At 44.8% G+C, this 19,750-nt stretch overlaps 1 protein-coding gene across 2 annotated transcripts in view; it reads left to right on the forward strand.

Moving 5' to 3' along the window:
• The window catches only part of LOC129862827 (proteasome activator complex subunit 4B-like), a 100,839-nt gene that overhangs the window by 37,829 nt on the left and 43,260 nt on the right, over nt 1-19,750 (forward strand). For both annotated transcript variants that reach the window (XM_055934847.1, XM_055934857.1), the window contains 10 exons: nt 2,259-2,409; nt 2,588-2,756; nt 2,952-3,019; nt 3,286-3,501; nt 8,729-8,886; nt 10,502-10,597; nt 10,719-10,774; nt 10,972-11,028; nt 17,436-17,590; nt 18,741-18,803. In XM_055934847.1, the coding sequence (XP_055790822.1) occupies nt 2,259-2,409; nt 2,588-2,756; nt 2,952-3,019; nt 3,286-3,501; nt 8,729-8,886; nt 10,502-10,597; nt 10,719-10,774; nt 10,972-11,028; nt 17,436-17,590; nt 18,741-18,803 (1,189 nt within the window). The remainder of the gene's footprint in view (nt 1-2,258; nt 2,410-2,587; nt 2,757-2,951; nt 3,020-3,285; nt 3,502-8,728; nt 8,887-10,501; nt 10,598-10,718; nt 10,775-10,971; nt 11,029-17,435; nt 17,591-18,740; nt 18,804-19,750) is intronic.

Raw genomic sequence — 19,750 nt, forward strand, 5'->3', positions numbered from 1 at the left:
ACCCATTGGCTGTGCTGCTCATGCATTGAATTTGCTCCTCAAGGACAGCATGGCATGGAAAACAATGGATACACTCTAGAAGAGAGCCAAGGAAATGGTTAGGTATGTGAAGGGTCATCAAGTTATAGCAGCAATCTACCTCACCAAGCAAAGTGAGAAGAATAAGAGCACCACATTGAAGCTGTCATCATGTTTAACAGTCTCCTGGAGGGGAAGGAGTCTCTCCAAGAAATGAACGTATCACAGTCTGCCGATATGGACAGCCCCATCAAGTGGATCCTCCTGGATAATGTATTTTGTGAGAGAGTGTATTTTGGCTGAAACTCCTGAAACCTATAGCAGTAGCCATTGCACGGATTGAGGGAGACAATGCCACCCTGTCTGATGTTCAGACTCTGCTTGCAGATGTAAGAGAAGAAATCCGTACTGCCCTGCCCACTTCACTGTTGCTCCAAGCAGAGGAAACTGCAGTTCTGAAATACATCAAAAAGCGTGAAGACTTCTGCCTGAAGCCCACACACGCCGCAGCGTACATGTTGGACCCCAAGTATGCTGGCAAAAGCATCCTGTCTGGTGCAGAGATCATCAATGCCTATGGTGTCATCATTACCATGTCTCGCCACCTTGGCCTGGATGAGGGCAAGGTTCTTGGCAGTCTGGCGAAGTAACTGGTCCTTGTTTGGGAACACAATCACCAAAGCACGCAACAGGCTGACACAAGGGTTGAAGAATAGGTGGCCATCTGGTCAAATTGAGGCTTTTTGAGCCTGACAACGAGCCATCCTCAACAAGGTTGGAAAGTGACAGTGAAGATGAGGCATCAGAGTCTGATGTTCAAGAGGAGGACATTGAGGAGGTCCAGGGAGAAGACATGGAAGCCTGAGAGGAAGACAACCAAAGCTTTAGTTTCTAGACTATCATTTTACAGATGTATGTTGAAAATGTCTTTGGGAGATGCGATGGATCATTCAATATTCCCTTTTGTTGTTCAGTGAAATCATCCCATGTGAAGAGTCAACTCATTTAATTAAAGTTCAAATCATAACTACATTTTTATTTTATTTTTTCTGTTGGAAGGATTTAGTAATTTGCAATTGTCTACTTATAAGGTAAATGTTTTTTATTTATTTTTTCCATATGATATAGTAAATATATCCAATGCAAAAAACATCTACATTTAAATGGTATTAATATTAATTTGCATATATTTCTGTTAATTCCCATATAAACTCAGCAAAAAAAAGAAACGTCATCTCACTGTCAACTGTGTTTATTTTCTGCGGCCTGGTCTGCGTTAAGAAGAAATGGGATTCTTGAAAATAATGTTTTAGGATTTCTTCTTGGAAATGTTCTTGGCTACCGAACATTTAAGTACAGCAAGAAAACTAATTAAACCCGCATTATCTAGCTAGCTAGTTAACAATATATTACAATATTCTAGAAGTGTTAAATAGCTAGTGTTAGCTCATCAATTTTCAATGAGGAACTTGGCTGATGTTAACGTCGTTAGCTATGTTGGCTATAATGTTGTTACACGTTAGCTAGCTAACGTAGCTACCCAACTTACCGGTTGCGCAGTCCCTCTACCACCGCCTCTCCTATCATGGACGACACCTTCTCTCACTGGTCCATATGAATGGTCTCTCAGCTCCCTTCTTTTTAGCAGCCGAATTGATGTCAGACCACTATTTTTTTACGGCGGCGTCACTGTCGCTTGCCATACCCCCGTCGGCAGACACTGTCCCTTGCCTCGGCCACTCTCGCCCATCCTCTAGCTCTGCCGTGACCCCGCAGTTTTCAAGTCTCCCCATCTGCAACCTTTTCCTGGCTGCTATTTCCTCCACCATCACTTCAAGCTCTTGTTTATTGTGCTTTCCTTGGTTATCCATTTTAGTTTTTGATATAGCTAGTCTGATGGCTATAATGTGTGAACAAATAACGTTTGTTTTTGTTTATGAAGGGTTCGCAAGCCAATTACAAAAAAAAAATATTGAGACATGGTGCAGATAAATGTTATAAAATGGAAATGTCGCTTTATTATAGTGGGCCAAATTCTATCATCCCTGTCACATCGGCTTATTTATTGGTTTCAAACACGTCACTAATGTCAATGCAACATAAGATGTTCATAAGAAAACGTTAAATTCCTAAGAACATTTTGACGAATTGAACTTACAGGCTATCTTATGAACTACTTCTTTTTTTCCTTAAACTTCTTACGTTTTTTTGTAAGTAATGTTTTGTGAATCTGCCCCCAGGTGTTTTGCCCTGATAGACAGCAGTACTCTAGAGCAGACCAGAGAGGAGACAGAGACAGAGAAGATGACCCATCTGGAGAGCCTGGTGGAGCTGGGACTATCTTCTACCTTCAGCACCATCCTCACACAGTGCTCTATAGACATCTTCAAGGTAGGCCACATAACTCACTGTACACCTATGCCTTTCTCACTGTGTGTGTCCTTTAAAGTACCAAAATGTGGAAAAAGTCAAGGGGTCTGAATACTTTCCCGAAGCCACTGTACATGCATGCGATTGTGATTGGATACATGCATGTGAATGTATCCTTTGGTTCATTTGTGTTGTTCAGGTGGCTCTGGAGAAGGTCTTCATCTTTGCCACCACCAACATCTTTGAGACTCGTGTGGCTGGTAGGATGGTGGCTGACATGTGCAGAGCAGCCTCCAAGGTTCACCCTGCACATTCTTTGAAGCTTTTGGTACCACACTGCTGCAATGCCATAAACCAGCTCGCTGTCAGTAAGTGCTCACTAAGCCGGACATGTGTTCTGTTGGAGTGGAGGGCTATAAAGCCAATCTGGATTTGGTCTTAATTTGAGACTTGTTGATTTTGATATGGTGGGGTTAGAGTTGGGGAGAAGTGGGAATCAATGGATCGTTGTTCTGTGTTGGTCTCGGAGTATCTCAGTCTGTTTCTTGGTTGTTGATTTCCAGATGAGGAGGTGTTGAGTGAGGAGGAACTGGATAAGGAGTTACTATGGAACCTTCAGCTACTGTCAGAGGTGAGGTCATCACCCTGCATCCATACTGACTGAGACATTCGCTTGTTCCCTTCACCTCTCAGTAGACTAGACACCAAACAGGAAACACTTTTGAAACGGGGGAGTTACTTACCTAAAGTTGTCCAATAAGAAAGCTCATTTTTTATTTTATTTTGAAAATGTTTTCAAACGTTTTCCTTTTGTGCCTTAATGAACAGAACACAGGGTGGTCCTGTATGTTCTCTCCTAACCCTCCTTCCCTCCTGTTGTCTCCTTGTCCTCCCCAGGTGACTCGTGTGGACGGGGACAAGATCCTCCCCTACAGCACCCAGCTGGTTCAGATCCTGCAGCTGACCCTCCATCTGAAGTGTAAACAGGGCTACACCCTGGCCTGTAACCTGCTGCATCATATCCTGAGGTCTACAGCTCTCATCTACCCCACAGAGTACTGCAGTGTACCAGGAAGCTTTCAGCAGCCCACACAGGACTACCTTCCCATCAAGGTACGTACAGGGTTAGAGGTACTAAGGTTGGTGTTAGGGGCTCTATAGCCCTCACCTTCCCCACAGAGAACTGCAGTGTACCAGGTGGCTTTCAACAGCCCATACAGGACTACCTACCTACCCACAAGGTATCAAGTTCAGAACTTTACTTTTAGTTGTACATTCTCTAAATTCCTGCCTACCAAATTTCTACAACATTCTCTTTAGTGCAAATAACTTTTTGTAACCCAGACAGACCCCAAACAATGGCGATTGTAGAGCGCTTCTGTCTATTTCTATCACAAATTGTGTTACTTTTATTACTTTTTATGTGATCTCTTCTTGATTGGTTTGATCAGCCACTCTGGACCTTGTGATAGGAAGTGTGTAGGATGTTCACTCATGGCTCTACAATGTAGAGGAAAAACGGGTCAATTCAAGAGGTTGCTACAAAATTTGTCAAAACATTCGTTTTCTTGGTCCTATGTCATTATAAATCACATTGAATTACTCTTTGATTTTTTTCTACAATATTATAACCTTAATATACTTGTACTTGACGTTGTTGATGAAATAAGAACGTTATAAGAACTGTGACCATAGCTAGTTTAGACTGTGCTGCTCTTGGTTGTATCTCTTCCATATTTTGCTATCTCTTGTCATTTAATCTCCATATCCTTGACTTTCTTTGGCTATATTGGCGATAAATCTACATTGAGAGGGGCTGTTTCTATTGCGATTAGAGGGAAAGACCCATACACCATGAAACAGGATCTGATTGTCTTAGTGGAGGGTGAATATTGGAATTCGGTCTGTTTAATTTTGTAAATATATATTTAGTCCCTGTTTTGTATTCTGCGGATGTCATTTAGAAAAATACTCACGAACCTGCAGCCACTAGTTAGCTTGTCAGTTGGTGTTCGAAGTTGGCGCTGTTCTGCCACAAAGCAACGCCACAGAGTTCTATGGAGCAGTGACGACATTCCATCTATACATGCTAAATTCTCAACGTAAATCATCTAACTTTTGAACCATATATGGTAGAGACATGGGGTTTGGACTATTGTTTTTCGGACACAATTCTCTGTTGAATGGATATTTTGTATAAACCTTGAATGACTGAATAAATGAATAATTGTATAGGTGAACACCCTATAGTGTGTCAAAGGAACCATGCCAGACTAGTAAAGAGGTCCAGGGCATAACATGCCTCTACCCTGTTAACCCACCAGACAGTTACACAACTCTCCTCTGTTTCTCCCTCCTGCCTCTCAGGCTTCCCGCAGCCCACCTCTTGTCCACATAGTCAATGAGAAGGGCCCATGGAGATAGATTGAGGGGACACCTCCCATTTTTGCCCATAGGAAGTCCCTTTACATGTTGAAATCCCTCCATGGTGCCACTCATGCCATGACAGGATTTTGTGGCAAGTGCGCCTTCTATCCCTCTCTATGGAAGGTCTTTGAGTGTGATCCTATTATGTCATCTCAGTAGAGGCATAATCTCTCCTTTCTCCCGAAGTGTGCACTTGTTCACTTCCCTTCATCGATTTGAAAGGAAATATCTGCTATATATGGATACTGCCTACATCAATCCAATGATTTTAAATGTGTGGGGAGTAGTGAACAAGTGCACACTTCAGGAGGAAGGAGAGAGCAGCTTGTTGGCTAGCTCAATGGATTAAAGTCTCTATGGCACTAGATGATAAGGTGTCTTGTCTGTTGTTCTTTGGATAGGTCTCCGTACTACAAGACAAGCAGGGCTTTGTGTCAGTGTGTCTTCAGTGTGTGGGGTGTGTTTTCTATATATATATGTGTGTGTGTGCGTGTGTGTGTGCGTGCGTGCGTGCGTGTGTGCGTGCGTGCGTGCGTATTTATGTCTGCGACGTACCGATTCAGCCAATATTCAGTACCATGTGCTTCCATCTTTAGGATTTGCCCCAAGGCCGAGCGTCGATAATGCGTAGATGCTGCTCTGGGGAGTTCGCGGGTCCTTTATAGAGATCCTTGATGAAAACCTGCTCCAAAATTATACAAAAAGTTTAATGGCTGTGATAGGAGAAAACTGAAGATGGATCAACAACATTGTAGTTTCTCCACAATACTAACCTAATTGGCAGAATGAAAAGAAGGAAGCTTGTACAAAATCGAAAATATTTCAAAACATGCATTAAGGCACAAAAGTAAAACCGCACAAAGAATGTGGCAAATCAATTAACTTTTTGTTCTGAATACAAAGTGTTATGTTTGGGGCAAATCCAACACATTACTGAGTACCACGCTTCATATTTTCAACCATAGTGTCTGCATCATGTTATGGGTATGCTTGTCATTGGCAGAGACTAGGGAGTTTTTTCGGGTGGGGGGGTGCACCATCCTAGAGGAAAACCTGGTTCAGTCTGCTTTCCAACACATACTGGGACAGGAATTCACCTTTCAGCAGGACAATAACCTAAAACACAAGGCCAAATATACCCTGGAGTTGCTTACCAAGATGACATTGAATGTTCTTGAGGGGTGTTAGGTTCTTATTTTTCAGAGTAAATAACTCACGGACACTATAGAAGCTTTAACCAAGTTTAATCATTCCCCAAAGGTTCTGTACATTTGAAAACAGACAGCTAAAGATTTGACTTTACTGTTTATATGCATCCTACTTAACCTCTCTGGGGTATGTGGGACGGTAGCGTCTCACCTCTTCAACAGCCAGTGAAACTGCAGGGCGCCAAATTCAAAACAACAGAAATCCCATAATTAAAATTCCTCAAACATACATGTATTTTACACCATTTTAAAGATACACTTGTTGTAAATCCAGCCACAGTGTCCGATTAAAAAAAAAAAAAAAAAAAAAGGCTTTACGACAAAAGCAAACCAAACGTTTATGTTAGGTCAGAGCCAAGTCACAGAACAACACAGCCATTTTTCCAGCCAAAGAGAGGAGTCACAAAAAGCAGAAATATAGATAAAAATAATCACTAACCTTTGATGATCTTCATCAGATGACACTCATAGTACTTCATGTTACACAACATGTATGTTTTGTTCGTTAAAGTTCATATTTATATCCAAAAATCAGAGTTTACATTGGCGCGTTACGTTCAGTAGTTCCAAAACATCCGTTGATTTTGCAGAGAGCCACATCAATTTACATAAATACTCATAATAAACATTGATGAAATATACAACTCTTATGCATGGAATTTTATATCCATTTCTCCTTAATGCAACCGCTGTGTCAGATTTCCCAAAAACTTTACGGAAAAAGCAAACCATGCAATAATCTGAGTACGGCGCTCAGACGACAAATCAACCCAAAGAGATATCCGCCATGTTGGAGTCAACAGAAGTCAGAAATAGCATTATAAATATTCACTTACCTTTGATGATCTTCATCAGAATGCACTCCCAGGAATCCCAGTTCCACAATAAATGTTTGTTTTGTTCGATAATGTCCATCATTTATGTCCAAATTCCTCCTTGTTGTTCGCGCGTTCAGTAAACAATCTAAACTCACGACGCGCGTTCAAGTCCAGCGGAAAGTATGGACGAAAAGATCAAAAAGTTATATTACAGTTTGTAGAAACATGTCAAACGAAGTGTAGAATCAACCTTTAGGATGTTTTTAACATAAATCTTCAATAATGTTCCAACCGGAGAATTCCTTTGTCTTCAGAAATGCAATGGAACTCAAGCTAACTCTCACATGAATGCGCATGGTCAGCTCGTGGCACTCTGGGAGAGACCATACTCACTCCCCTCTCATTCTCCACCACTTCACAGTAGAAGCATCAAACAAGGTTCTACATACTGTTGACATCTAGTGGAAGCCTTAGGAAGTGACCCCATTTCCACTATCTTGGATAAGCAAAGAGTTGAAAAACTAAAAACCTCAGATTTCCCACTTCCTGGTTGGAATCTTTCTCAGGTTTTTGCCTGCCATATGTGTTCTGTTCTACTCACAGACATCATTCAAACAGTTTTAGAAACTTCAGAGTGTTTACTATCCAAATATACTAATACTATGCAAATCCTAGTATCTGGGCCTGAGTAGCAGGCAGTTTACTCTGGGCACGCTTTTCATCCGGACGTGAAAATACTGCCCCCTACCCCAAAGAAGTTAAGACACTCCCCTTTCTCTCAATCCTTACATTTTATGTCTCTACAGGAAGCTAATAAAGAGGGTAACAGGATTCCAAACATGTATTACTCTCTTAAGAGAATCTTTCCTCACCTCCTGACATCAACCCTCTTTCATCTAATACACAGATGTCCATCTGTCTCCCCTGTATCAACACATCGCTCTCCTCTCCTCCATCAAACACATTCCAAAGCCTTCTTTCTTCTGAGAACCATTAACTTCTAACATAACCCAGTCTCATTTCCTATCATTCATTTAATATCTCAATGTTCAAAGTTAAGCACATCCCAACAGGGGCCTAGTTACAGTTTTGACTTAAATCGCCTTGAAATGGCGATTTAAATCGTCTTCAAATGGCTGGCTAGCAATGATCAACAACGAACTTATCAAAGCTTGAATAATTTTTAAAAGAATGTGCAAATATTGTACAACCCAGGTGTGCAAAGCTCGTAGACTTACCCAAAAAGAGTCACAGCTGTAATTGCTGGCAAAGGTGATTCTAGCATGTATCGATCCAGTTTCCAAGTGCCTTTTGATGGTGTAGGAAACTACTCACTGACACCTTGGCTCTCTTTGCAATTTCTCTAAAGGAAAGACCCACACTTTTAAGGGTTATAATGGTCTGTCTGTCTGCCTTTGTTAATTGCCTTTTTCTCACCATTTTAATAGCAATATACTACTTCCTGCAGTACAACACTGTCCAAATAATGCTTAAGAAGGTGTAGTAACACTCTGTTCCAACACTGCTTTTATACAGACAGAGGGTTTGTAAGTAATCAACCAAAGTTTTGAGGCTTAATTTACTTCCATTGCTGCAGAACAGCTGTAAGTTGTTAACCCAGTACTTGTTCCCTGAAAATGCCTTTTTTGTAACTCTGAAAAATACATTATTTTTCAGTTTTTGGTAAACTACATGATTTTTAAAATTATTATTATTATATTTGACCTCTGGCAGTTTACTGCTTACCTTTACAATTTTCAGGTTATTCACTGGACTTGAACTGCTTACATTAAAAAAAAACTTGAAAAATGGGGGTGTTCAAAAACTTTTGACCAGTAGTGTATATAATATTATATATTGATTTCAACCTTCTCTCCCTCTGTCCAGGACTGGGGTCGTCCGGGGGACCTGTGGAACCTGAACATTCAGTGGCACGTCCCCAGTGTGGAGGAGACCAAATTTGTGTTCTATGTTCTGGACCTGATCTTACAGCCAGAGCTGCTGCGACTGCAGAGATACGCCCAGGGGGAACGGGACATGACCAGGTGAGGGGTGACAAACAGACTGTGTGAAGGCAGTAAGAGGGTCCTATTCATCAGTTATCAAACAGAAGAAAACGGACTGTAAGACTACCTAAACTTGTCCAATAAGAAACACACATTTTTGTTTTCATTTGCGAAACGTTTTGCTACGATATGCCCTAATGAATAGTTGGGACCTAGGGGATTGCCAGGTGAAGGCACATTAAACAGACCACGACAAGTCTGGAGCAGACTTGGATAGGATACTGTACACTAGTGGTCATCAACCGTTCATCGTGATCTCAAGGCATTCCTAGTCAATCACCAAACATTTCTGTAGAAAATCCAATGATAACGGCATTAAGGCTTGAGCTCCTTTTATTTTTGTTATGTTTGTGTGTTGCGCTGTTGACGGTAGGTGCTCCTGATTCAGAAGCCCTGCTGCACCTGGTAGGCAAAGTGTTCACATTTTCAACCATTTAATTTGTCTGAAACGACAAACTCCGCGTACCCGGCGGACCTGGAGATCTGTGGCTAAATCAAGTGTGCCTACTGCTCTGGCCAATCGAATGCCTACCTAGCATTTGAGCTACCTACCTAGCTCAAATGCCTACCTACAGCTTCCACAACCCCGGCTTCAGCATTGTTTGATACTAGCCTACATGAGATTTAATAACTTTTAAAACTATTACCAGAGGGAGACTGTCAAAGAGCTACTGTTTTTATGAGTGACTTTATTCAGCACTGTCAACACTGTATTTAGTCAACACTATTACAAAACATACAATGCGCTTCTCTCTACTTCCAATCGTGCTGCATCTGCTATGAATTAGTAATCAAGTGTATCTATAGCTCTGTGTTTTAATTATTAACAGCAGCTCATTGTCTATTTTAATATAGAGGAAATATTTAACTTTCTCTGGTCATAGGTGAGAGGCTGCTGCTCTCTCACTCCCTTCACTGAGACTAATGCCGTGTTCAAAACAATGGGGAATTTGGAAATCTACGACTTCCCGAGCGTTCCAGACAACTGGGGCCGGGGAATCTTTTGAACGGCCATCCAAGACAGAAACTCTGGCATCTTTCTAAGGCTCCGACGTTCTGACCTGAAGATCACTGTCGGCATTATTTGATCTAGTTCTCTTGAAAGCACCATGACTATCAGATGCCGGTACCATCATTCCTGTAAAATAAAAAAGCTAATAATTTCAATTTATGCTCAGCTGTGCCTCGCTAAAGGTACACCAACTGATCTATTTTGTTATCACAGCTCAAATTTTGAAATATGCTATGGTCTGAGAAGAACAATGTTGCCAGGCATATAGCCATTATGCTGTAATAATGTATTAGGCCTACTGAACAAACCTCATTCCAACAGAACTGTTTTTGTTAGGTAAATGTTTTTTTTTTAAATGGTCATGTTTAAAAACAATTCTGAGCACTACATCTTGGCTTGCTTTGTGACTGCAAAAGTGCTCTACACTAATCTAAGAACCAACTAGTGTCCTGTTGTCCCACGACAAGTTTAGGTGGTTTCACTCTGTTTCAAACGTGTTCTCCCCACTTAACACACCTCCGTTCTGCTTTATAATGTGTAGTCAGTGTTGTGGACCCTGCATGTAACTAATCCCATTTTCAGGGATGACGTCCTACAGAGTTTGTCTATCGTACAGCACTGCCTCCTCGGAGCAGGAAGTCTGTTTCCACCGCTGCGAGGAGAGCCCATTCCAGAACTGTGAGTAGTACACAGTCAAGCTTAATTAATCACATGGATTTATGAAGCCCTTTTTACATCAATAGTTGTCAGTGTTTTACTACAGTGTGTTTTAACTATGAAATGTCTCTTTCTCTGGCAGGGTGACTAGCATGGTGAATCTGGGTGAGACCAACCTCTTCACAGGAGTGTCTTATGGTGAGTTGCATGCTTTAGCTCATAGTCATTGTTCTGAGGCCTTGGTAACAGACAAAATGGTCCTTGAGCCTTCATAGTTTGCGGTATCACTCACTTGTTGTGGTGACAGCAGTAATTATATGTTGATTTTTATTGTTCCAGAGACATGTTTGCGTGCATGTTGTTATGTAAAACCTCAACTCTCTCTCCTCCTCCAGATGTGTCCAGAGAGAACTACAGAGATGCTATCTGTAGAGTGATGAGGCAGTTGCTACGTGAGTAGTGTCTCCTCCCTTCCTCCTGTCTGTAACCACAACTCAACCCTAATAGTGTCTCCTCCCTTCCTCCTGTCTGTAACCACAACTCAACCCTAATAGTGTCTCCTCCCTTCCTCCTGTCTGTAACCACAACTCAACCCTAATAGTGTCTCCTCCCTTCCTCCTGTCTGTAACCACAACTCAACCCTAATAGTGTCTCCTCCCTCCTGTCTGTAACCACAACTCAACCCTAATAGTGTCTCCTCCCTCCTGTCTGTAACCACAACTCAACCCTAATAGTGTCTCCTCCCTCCTGTCTGTAACCACAACTCAACCCTAATAGTGTCTCCTCTCTCCTGTCTGTAACCACAACTCAACCCTAATAGTGTCTCCTCCCTCCCTCCTGTCTGTAACCACAACTCAACCCTAAAAGTGTCTCCTCCCTCCTGTCTGTAACCACAACTCAACCCTAATAGTGTCTCCTCCCTTCCTCCTGTCTGTAACCACAACTCAACCCTAATAGTGTCTCCTCCCTCCTGTCTGTAACCACAACTCAACCCTAATAGTGTCTCCTCTCTCCTGTCTGTAACCACAACTCAACCCTAATAGTGTCTCCTTCCTCCTGTCTGTAACCACAACTCAACCCTAATAGTGTCTCCTCCCTTCCTCCTGTCTGTAACCACAACTCAACCCTAATAGTGTCTCCTCCCTTCCTCCTGTCTGTAACCACAACTCAACCCTAATAGTGTCTCCTCCCTTCCTCCTGTCTGTAACCACAACTCAACCCTAATAGTGTCTCCTCCCTTCCTCCTGTCTGTAACCACAACTCAACCCTAATAGTGTCTCCTCTCTCCTGTCTGTAACCACAACTCAACCCTAATAGTGTCTCCTCCCTCCTGTCTGTAACCACAACTCAACCCTAATAGTGTCTCCTCTCTCCTGTCTGTAACCACAACTCAACCCTAATAGTGTCTCCTCTCTCCTGTCTGTAACCACAACTCAACCCTAATAGTGTCTCCTTCCTCCTGTCTGTAACCACAACTCAACACCAATAGTGTCTCCTCCCTCCCTCCTGTCTGTAACCACAACTCAACCCTAATAGTATCTTCTCTCTCCTGTCTGTAACCACAACTCAACCCTAATAGTGTCTCCTCCCTCCTGTCTGTAACCACAACTCAACTCTAATAGTGTCTCCTCTCTCCTGTCTGTAACCACAACTCAACCCTAATAGTGTCTCCTCCCTCCTGTCTGTAACCACAACTCAACCCTAATAGTGTCTCCTCTCTCCTGTCTGTAACCACAACTCAACCCTAATAGTGTCTCCTCCCTTCCTCCTGTCTGTAACCACAACTCAACCCTAATAGTGTCTCCTCCCTTCCTCCTGTCTGTAACCACAACTCAACCCTAATAGTGTCTCCTCCCTTCCTCCTGTCTGTAACCACAACTCAACCCTAATAGTGTCTCCTCCCTTCCTCCTGTCTGTAACCACAACTCAACACCAATAGTGTCTCCTCCCTCCCTCCTGTCTGTAACCACAACTCAACCCTAATAGTATCTTCTCTCTCCTGTCTGTAACCACAACTCAACCCTAATAGTGTCTCCTCCCTCCTGTCTGTAACCACAACTCAACCCTAATAGTGTCTCCTCCCTTCCTCCTGTCTGTAACCACAACTCAACCCTAATAGTGTCTCCTCCCTCCTGTCTGTAACCACAACTCAACCCTAATAGTGTCTCCTCCCTCCCTCCTGTCTGTAACCACAACTCAACCCTAATAGTATCTTCTCTCTCCTGTCTGTAACCACAACTCAACCCTAATAGTGTCTCCTCCCTCCTGTCTGTAACCAGAACTCAACTCTAATAGTGTCTCCTCTCTCCTGTCTGTAACCACAACTCAACCCTAATAGTGTCTCCTCTCTCCTGTCTGTAACCACAACTCAACCCTAATAGTGTCTCCTCCCTCCTGTCTGTAACCACAACTCAACCCTAATAGTGTCTCCTCTCTCCTGTCTGTAACCACAACTCAACCCTAATAGTGTCTCCTCCCTTCATCCTGTCTGTAACCACAACTCAACCCTAATAGTGTCTCCTCCCTTCCTCCTGTCTGTAACCACAACTCAACCCTAATAGTGTCTCCTCCCTCCTGTCTGTAACCACAACTCAACCCTAATAGTGTCTCCTCCCTCCCTCCTGTCTGTAACCACAACTCAACCCTAATAGTATCTTCTCTCTCCTGTCTGTAACCACAACTCAACCCTAATAGTGTCTCCTCCCTCCTGTCTGTAACCAGAACTCAACTCTAATAGTGTCTCCTCTCTCCTGTCTGTAACCACAACTCAACCCTAATAGTGTCTCCTCTCTCCTGTCTGTAACCACAACTCAACCCTAATAGTGTCTCCTCCCTCCTGTCTGTAACCACAACTCAACCCTAATAGTGTCTCCTCTCTCCTGTCTGTAACCACAACTCAACCCTAATAGTGTCTCCTCCCTTCCTCCTGTCTGTAACCACAACTCAACCCTAATAGTGTCTCCTCCCTCCTGTCTGTAACCACAACTCAACCCTAATAGTGTCTCCTCTCTCCTGTCTGTAACCACAACTCAATCCTAATAGTGTCTCCTCCCTCCTGTCTGTAACCACAACTCAACCCTAATAGTGTCTCCTCTCTCCTGTCTGTAACCACAACTCAACCCTAATAGTGTCTCCTTCCTCCTGTCTGTAACCACAACTCAACACTAATAGTGTCTCCTCCCTCCTGTCTGTAACCACAACTCAACCCTAATAGTGTCTCCTCTCTCCTGTCTGTAACCACAACTCAACCCTAATAGTGTCTCCTCCCTCCTGTCTGTAACCACAACTCAACCCTAATAGTGTCTCCTTCCTCCTGTCTGTAACCACAACTCAACACTAATAGTGTCTCCTCCCTTCCTCCTGTCTGTAACCACAACTCAACCCTAATAGTGTCTCCTCCCTTCCTCCTGTCTGTAACCACAACTCAACACTAATAGTGTCTCCTCCCTTCCTCCTGTCTGTAACCACAACTCAACCCTAATAGTGTCTCCTCCCTTCCTCCTGTCTGTAACCACAACTCAACCCTAATAGTGTCTCCTCCCTCCTGTCTGTAACCACAACTAACAGTGTAAAGCTGTCCAGATGTAACTAACAGTGTAAAGCTGTCCAGATGTAACTAACAGTGTAAAGCTGTCCAGATGTAACTAACAGTGTAAAGCTGTCCAGATGTAACTAACAGTGTAAAGCTGTCCAGATGTAATGTTTTTTTAAATGTCTTTGTGTCTTATCACTGTCTTCACATGAAGACCTAATATGTGAAATGGGATGCAACCAGCAAAGTTACATCTATATGCAGATGATACAGTCATATATTCATGTGCTCCTTCTCTGGATCAGGCTGTTGAAGAGCTCCAGACTGCTTTTCAGTCACTGCAGGACTCCCTTTATGGTCTCAAACTGGTCTTGAATGTACAAAAAACTAAATTCATGACCTTTACCAGAGCTAGAACCCTGCCAGAGAAGGTTAGCATTGTCACATCTGGTGGCTTATCCATTGAAAAAGTGTCATCCTACAAATACCTAGGTATTTGGTTGGATGACAAGTTGTCCTTTAAAGTTCATGTGGATAATCTTGTGACAAAGCTTAAATTGAAATTACAAAATTATTTTTGTAATAAGGCTTCCTTCCAACTTATGACTAGAAAGAATCTTGTTCAGGCCACTTTTCTCTCTGTCATTGATTATGGTGACTTGTTGTATATGTGTTCATCTACAAAGCCCTTTTGGATCAACTCCCTCTTTACCTCTGTAGTCTGGTCTCCTTCACCACCAGCAGGTCAACTCTCTCTTTACCTCTGTAGTCTGGTCTCCTTCACCACCAGCAGGTCAACTCCCTCTTTACCTCTGTAGTCTGGTCTCCTTCACCACCAGCAGGTCAACTCTCTCTTTACCTCTGTAGTCTGGTCTCCTTCACCACCAGCAGGTCAACTCTCTCTTTACCTCTGTAGTCTGGTCTCCTTCACCACCAGCAGGTCAACTCTCTCTTTACCTCTGTAGTCTGGTCTCCTTCACCACCAGCAGGTCAACTCTCTCTTTACCTCTGTAGTCTGGTCTCCTTCACCACCAGCAGGTCAACTCCCTCTTTACCTCTGTAGTCTGGTCTCCTTCACCACCAGCAGGTCAACTCTCTCTTTACCTCTGTAGTCTGGTCTCCTTCACCACCAGCAGGTCAACTCCCTCTTTACCTCTGTAGTCTGGTCTCCTTCACCACCAGCAGGTCAACTCTCTCTTTACCTCTGTAGTCTGGTCTCCTTCACCACCAGCAGGTCAACTCTCTCTTTACCTCTGTAGTCTGGTCTCCTTCACCACCAGCAGGTCAACTCTCTCTTTACCTCTGTAGTCTGGTCTCCTTCACCACCAGCAGGTCAACTCTCTCTTTACCTCTGTAGTCTGGTCTCCTTCACCACCAGCAGGTCAACTCCCTCTTTACCTCTGTAGTCTGGTCTCCTTCACCACCAGCAGGTCAACTCTCTCTTTACCTCTGTAGTCTGGTCTCCTTCACCACCAGCAGGTCAACTCCCTCTTTACCTCTGTAGTCTGGTCTCCTTCACCACCAGCAGGTAAACTCCCTCTTTACCTCTGTAGTCTGGTCTCCTTCACCACCAGCAGGTCAACTCTCTCTTTACCTCTGTAGTCTGGTCTCCTTCACCACCAGCAGGTCAACTCCCTCTTTACCTCTGTAGTCTGGTCTCCTTCACCACCAGCAGGTCAACTCCCTCTTTACCTCTGTAGTCTGGTCTCCTTCACCACCAGCAGGTCAACTCCCTCTTTACCTCTGTAGTCTGGTCTCCTTCACCACCAGCAGGTCAACTCTCTCTTTACCTCTGTAGTCTGGTCTCCTTCACCACCAGCAGGTCAACTCTCTCTTTACCTCTGTAGTCTGGTCTCCTTCACCACCAGCAGGTCAACTCTCTCTTTACCTCTGTAGTCTGGTCTCCTTCACCACCAGCAGGTCAACTCCCTCTTTACCTCTGTAGTCTGGTCTCCTTCACCACCAGCAGGTCAACTCTCTCTTTACCTCTGTAGTCTGGTCTCCTTCACCACCAGCAGGTCAACTCCCTCTTTACCTCTGTAGTCTGGTCTCCTTCACCACCAGCAGGTCAACTCCCTCTTTACCTCTGTAGTCTGGTCTCCTTCACCACCAGCAGGTAAACTCCCTCTTTACCTCTGTAGTCTGTTCTCCTTCACCACCAGCAGGTCAACTCTCTCTTTACCTCTGTAGTCTGGTCTCCTTCACCACCAGCAGGTCAACTCCCTCTTTACCTCTGTAGTCTGGTCTCCTTCACCACCAGCAGGTCAACTCCCTCTTTACCTCTGTAGTCTGGTCTCCTTCACCACCAGCAGGTCAACTCCCTCTTTACCTCTGTAGTCTGGTCTCCTTCACCACCAGCAGGTCAACTCTCTCTTTACCTCTGTAGTCTGGTCTCCTTCACCACCAGCAGGTCAACTCTCTCTTTACCTCTGTAGTCTGGTCTCCTTCACCACCAGCAGGTCAACTCCCTCTTTACCTCTGTAGTCTGGTCTCCTTCACCACCAGCAGGTCAACTCCCTCTTTACCTCTGTAGTCTGGTCTCCTTCACCACCAGCAGGTCAACTCTCTCTTTACCTCTGTAGTCTGGTCTCCTTCACCACCAGCAGGTCAACTCTCTCTTTACCTCTGTAGTCTGGTCTCCTTCACCACCAGCAGGTCAACTCTCTCTTTACCTCTGTAGTCTGGTCTCCTTCACCACCAGCAGGTCAACTCTCTCTTTACCTCTGTAGTCTGGTCTCCTTCACCACCAGCAGGTCAACTCCCTCTTTACCTCTGTAGTCTGGTCTCCTTCCCCACCAGCAGGTCAACTCTCTCTTTACCTCTGTAGTCTGGTCTCCTTCACCACCAGCAGGTCAACTCTCTCTTTACCTCTGTAGTCTGGTCTCCTTCACCACCAGCAGTCACCATACCTGGTCTGCTAGGTGGTTGCTACTTAAAGTCCCCTGGACATTCACAGTATTATGCAAGACTGCCTTCTCTTCGTGTGCACCAGAGGCATGGAATAGTCTACAATCCATGCTTCATCTAGATATGTTAGTGCCAGTGAATGATTTAAAAATATTGATGGGAGACTCTGTTACGGAGGAGTGTTAATGCTTTTTTTAGGCTGGATCGTGTTGTATTGTTGTATGTTTTAATTCTGTAATGTATTGATTGTTTCTGCCTTCTTGGCCAGGTCTCCCTTGAAAAATAGACTCTGGGTCTCAATGGGCTTTTCCTGGTTAAACAGAGGTTAAATATATATTTTTAATTAAACAAAGACATCTAAAACCGCCCCCTAAAACCGATCTAGATCATTTCACGGTTGGTTCTGTTTTATGTCCCCAGATCACATTCTGGAACACTCCGAGGACGACACCAAGTCTCTGTTCTCCATCATCAAGATCATCAGTGACCTGCTACACTTCAAAGGCTCCCAAAAACACGAGTTTGACTCTCGCTGGAAGAGCTTCAACCTGGTCAAGAAGTCCATGGAGAACAGGGTGAGAGATATAGCTAGGACGCCGTGGTGGAACTTGTGTGATTGAATGACATATTTCTCTTCAGTGAATGAATGCTGGTCATGTAAGGCACCCACAGACTTATCTAACATATATTTGTAAGAGTTTAGTTTTTCATTTTGAATTTATTTTAGTGTTGACTTCTGATCAGTACAAGGCCCTTGCCAAAAGTAGTTCATTACATAGGGAATAGGGCCCAGCCGTGGACTAGACAGTAGTTCATTACATAGGGAATAGGGCCCAGCCTTGGTCTAGACAGTAGTTCATTACATAGGGAATAGGGCCCAGCCTTGGTCTAGACAGTAGTTCATTACATGGGGAATGGGGCCCAGCCTTGGTCTAGACAGTAGTTCATTACATAGGGAATGGGGCCCAGCCTTGGTCTAGACAGTAGTTCATTACATAGGGAATAGGGCCCAGCCGTGGACTAGACAGTAGTTCATTACATAGGGAATAGGGCCCAGCCTTGGTCTAGACAGTAGTTCATTACATAGGGAATGGGGCCCAGCCTTGGTCTAGACAGTAGTTCATTACATGGGGAATAGGGCCCAGCCTTGGTCTAGACAGTAGTTCATTACATAGGGAATAGGGCCCAGTCGTGGACTAGACAGTAGTTCATTACATAGATAATAGGGCCCAGCCTTGGTCTAGGGCAGTAGTTCATTACATAGGGAATAGGGCCCAGCCTTGGTCTAGACAGTAGTTCATTACATAGGGAATAGGGCCCAGCCTTGGTCTAGACAGTAGTTCATTACATAGGGAATAGGGCCCAGCCTTGGTCTAGACAGTAGTTCATTACATAGGGAATAGGCCCCAGCCTTGGTCTAGACAGTAGTTCTTTACATAGGGAATAGGGCCCAGCCTTGGTCTAGACAGTAGTTCATTACATAGGGAATAGGGCCCAGCCTTGGTCTAGACAGTAGTTCATTACATAGGGAATAGGGCCCAGCCTTGGTCTAGACAGTAGTTCATTACATAGGGAATAGGGCCCAGCCTTGGTCTAGACAGTAGTTCATTACATAGGGAATAGGGCCCAGCCTTGGTCTAGACAGTAGTTCATTACATGGGGAATAGGCCCCAGCCTTGGTCTAGACAGTAGTTACTAATTTCTCTCCTCCTGTTCCACCTAAAGCTTCATGGCAGGAAGCAGCACATCAGAGCCCTACTGATCGACAGAGTTATGCTACAGCATGAGGTAGGACCTCTGTCTGTCTCTCTGGTACTCTCTGTCTCTCTGGCTCTCTCTGGCGCTCTCTGTCTCTCTGGCTCTCTCTGGCGCTCTCTGTCTCTCTGGCGCTCTCTGTCGTGCTCTCTGTCGCGCTCTCTGGCGCTCTTGCTCTCTGGCGCTCTCGCTCTCTGGCGCTCTCGCTCTCTGGCGCTCTCGCTCTCTGGCGCTCTCGCTCTCTGTCTCGCTCTCTGTCTCGCTCTCTGTCTCACTCTCTGGCGCTCTCGCTCGCTGTCTCGCTCTGTCTCGCTCTCTGTCTCGCTCTCTGGCGCTCTCGCTCTCTGTCTCTCTCTCTGGCGCTCTCGCTCTCTGTTTCGCTCCCTGTCTCGCTCTCTGGCGCTCTCGCTCTCTGTCTCTCTCTCTGGCGCTCTCGCTCTCTGTTTCGCTTCCTCTCTGGCGCTCTCGCTCTCTGTCTCGCGCTCTGGCGCTCTCGCTCTCTGTCTCGCTCTCTGGGGCTCTCGCTCTCTGGGGCTCTCGCTCTCTGGGGCTCTCGCTCTCTGGGGCTCTCGCTCTCTGGGGCTCTCGCTCTCTGGGGCTCTCGCTCTCTGGGGCTCTCGCTCTCTGGGGCTCTCGCTCTCTGGCGCTCTCGCTCTCTGGCGCTCTGGCTCTCTGGCGCTCTCGCTCTCTGGCGCTCTCGCTCTGTGTCTCGCTCTCTCTGTCTCGCTCTCTGTCTCGCTCTCTGTCTCGCTCTCTGTCTCGCTCTCTGTCTCTCTCTCTGTCTCGCTCTCTGTCTCTCTCTCTGGCGCTCTCGCTCTCTGGCGCTCTCGCTCTCTGTGTCTTGCTCTCTGTGTCTTGCTCTCTGTGTCTTGCTCTCTGTGTCTTGCTCTCTGTGTCTTGCTCTCTGTGTCTCGCTCTCTGTGTCTCGCTCTCTGTGTCTCGCTCTCTGTGTCTCGCTCTCTGTGTCTCGCTCTCTGTGT

This window comes from Salvelinus fontinalis, chromosome 1 (genome assembly GCF_029448725.1).
Source record: "Salvelinus fontinalis isolate EN_2023a chromosome 1, ASM2944872v1, whole genome shotgun sequence".
Classification (NCBI taxonomy): Eukaryota; Metazoa; Chordata; class Actinopteri; order Salmoniformes; family Salmonidae; genus Salvelinus; species Salvelinus fontinalis.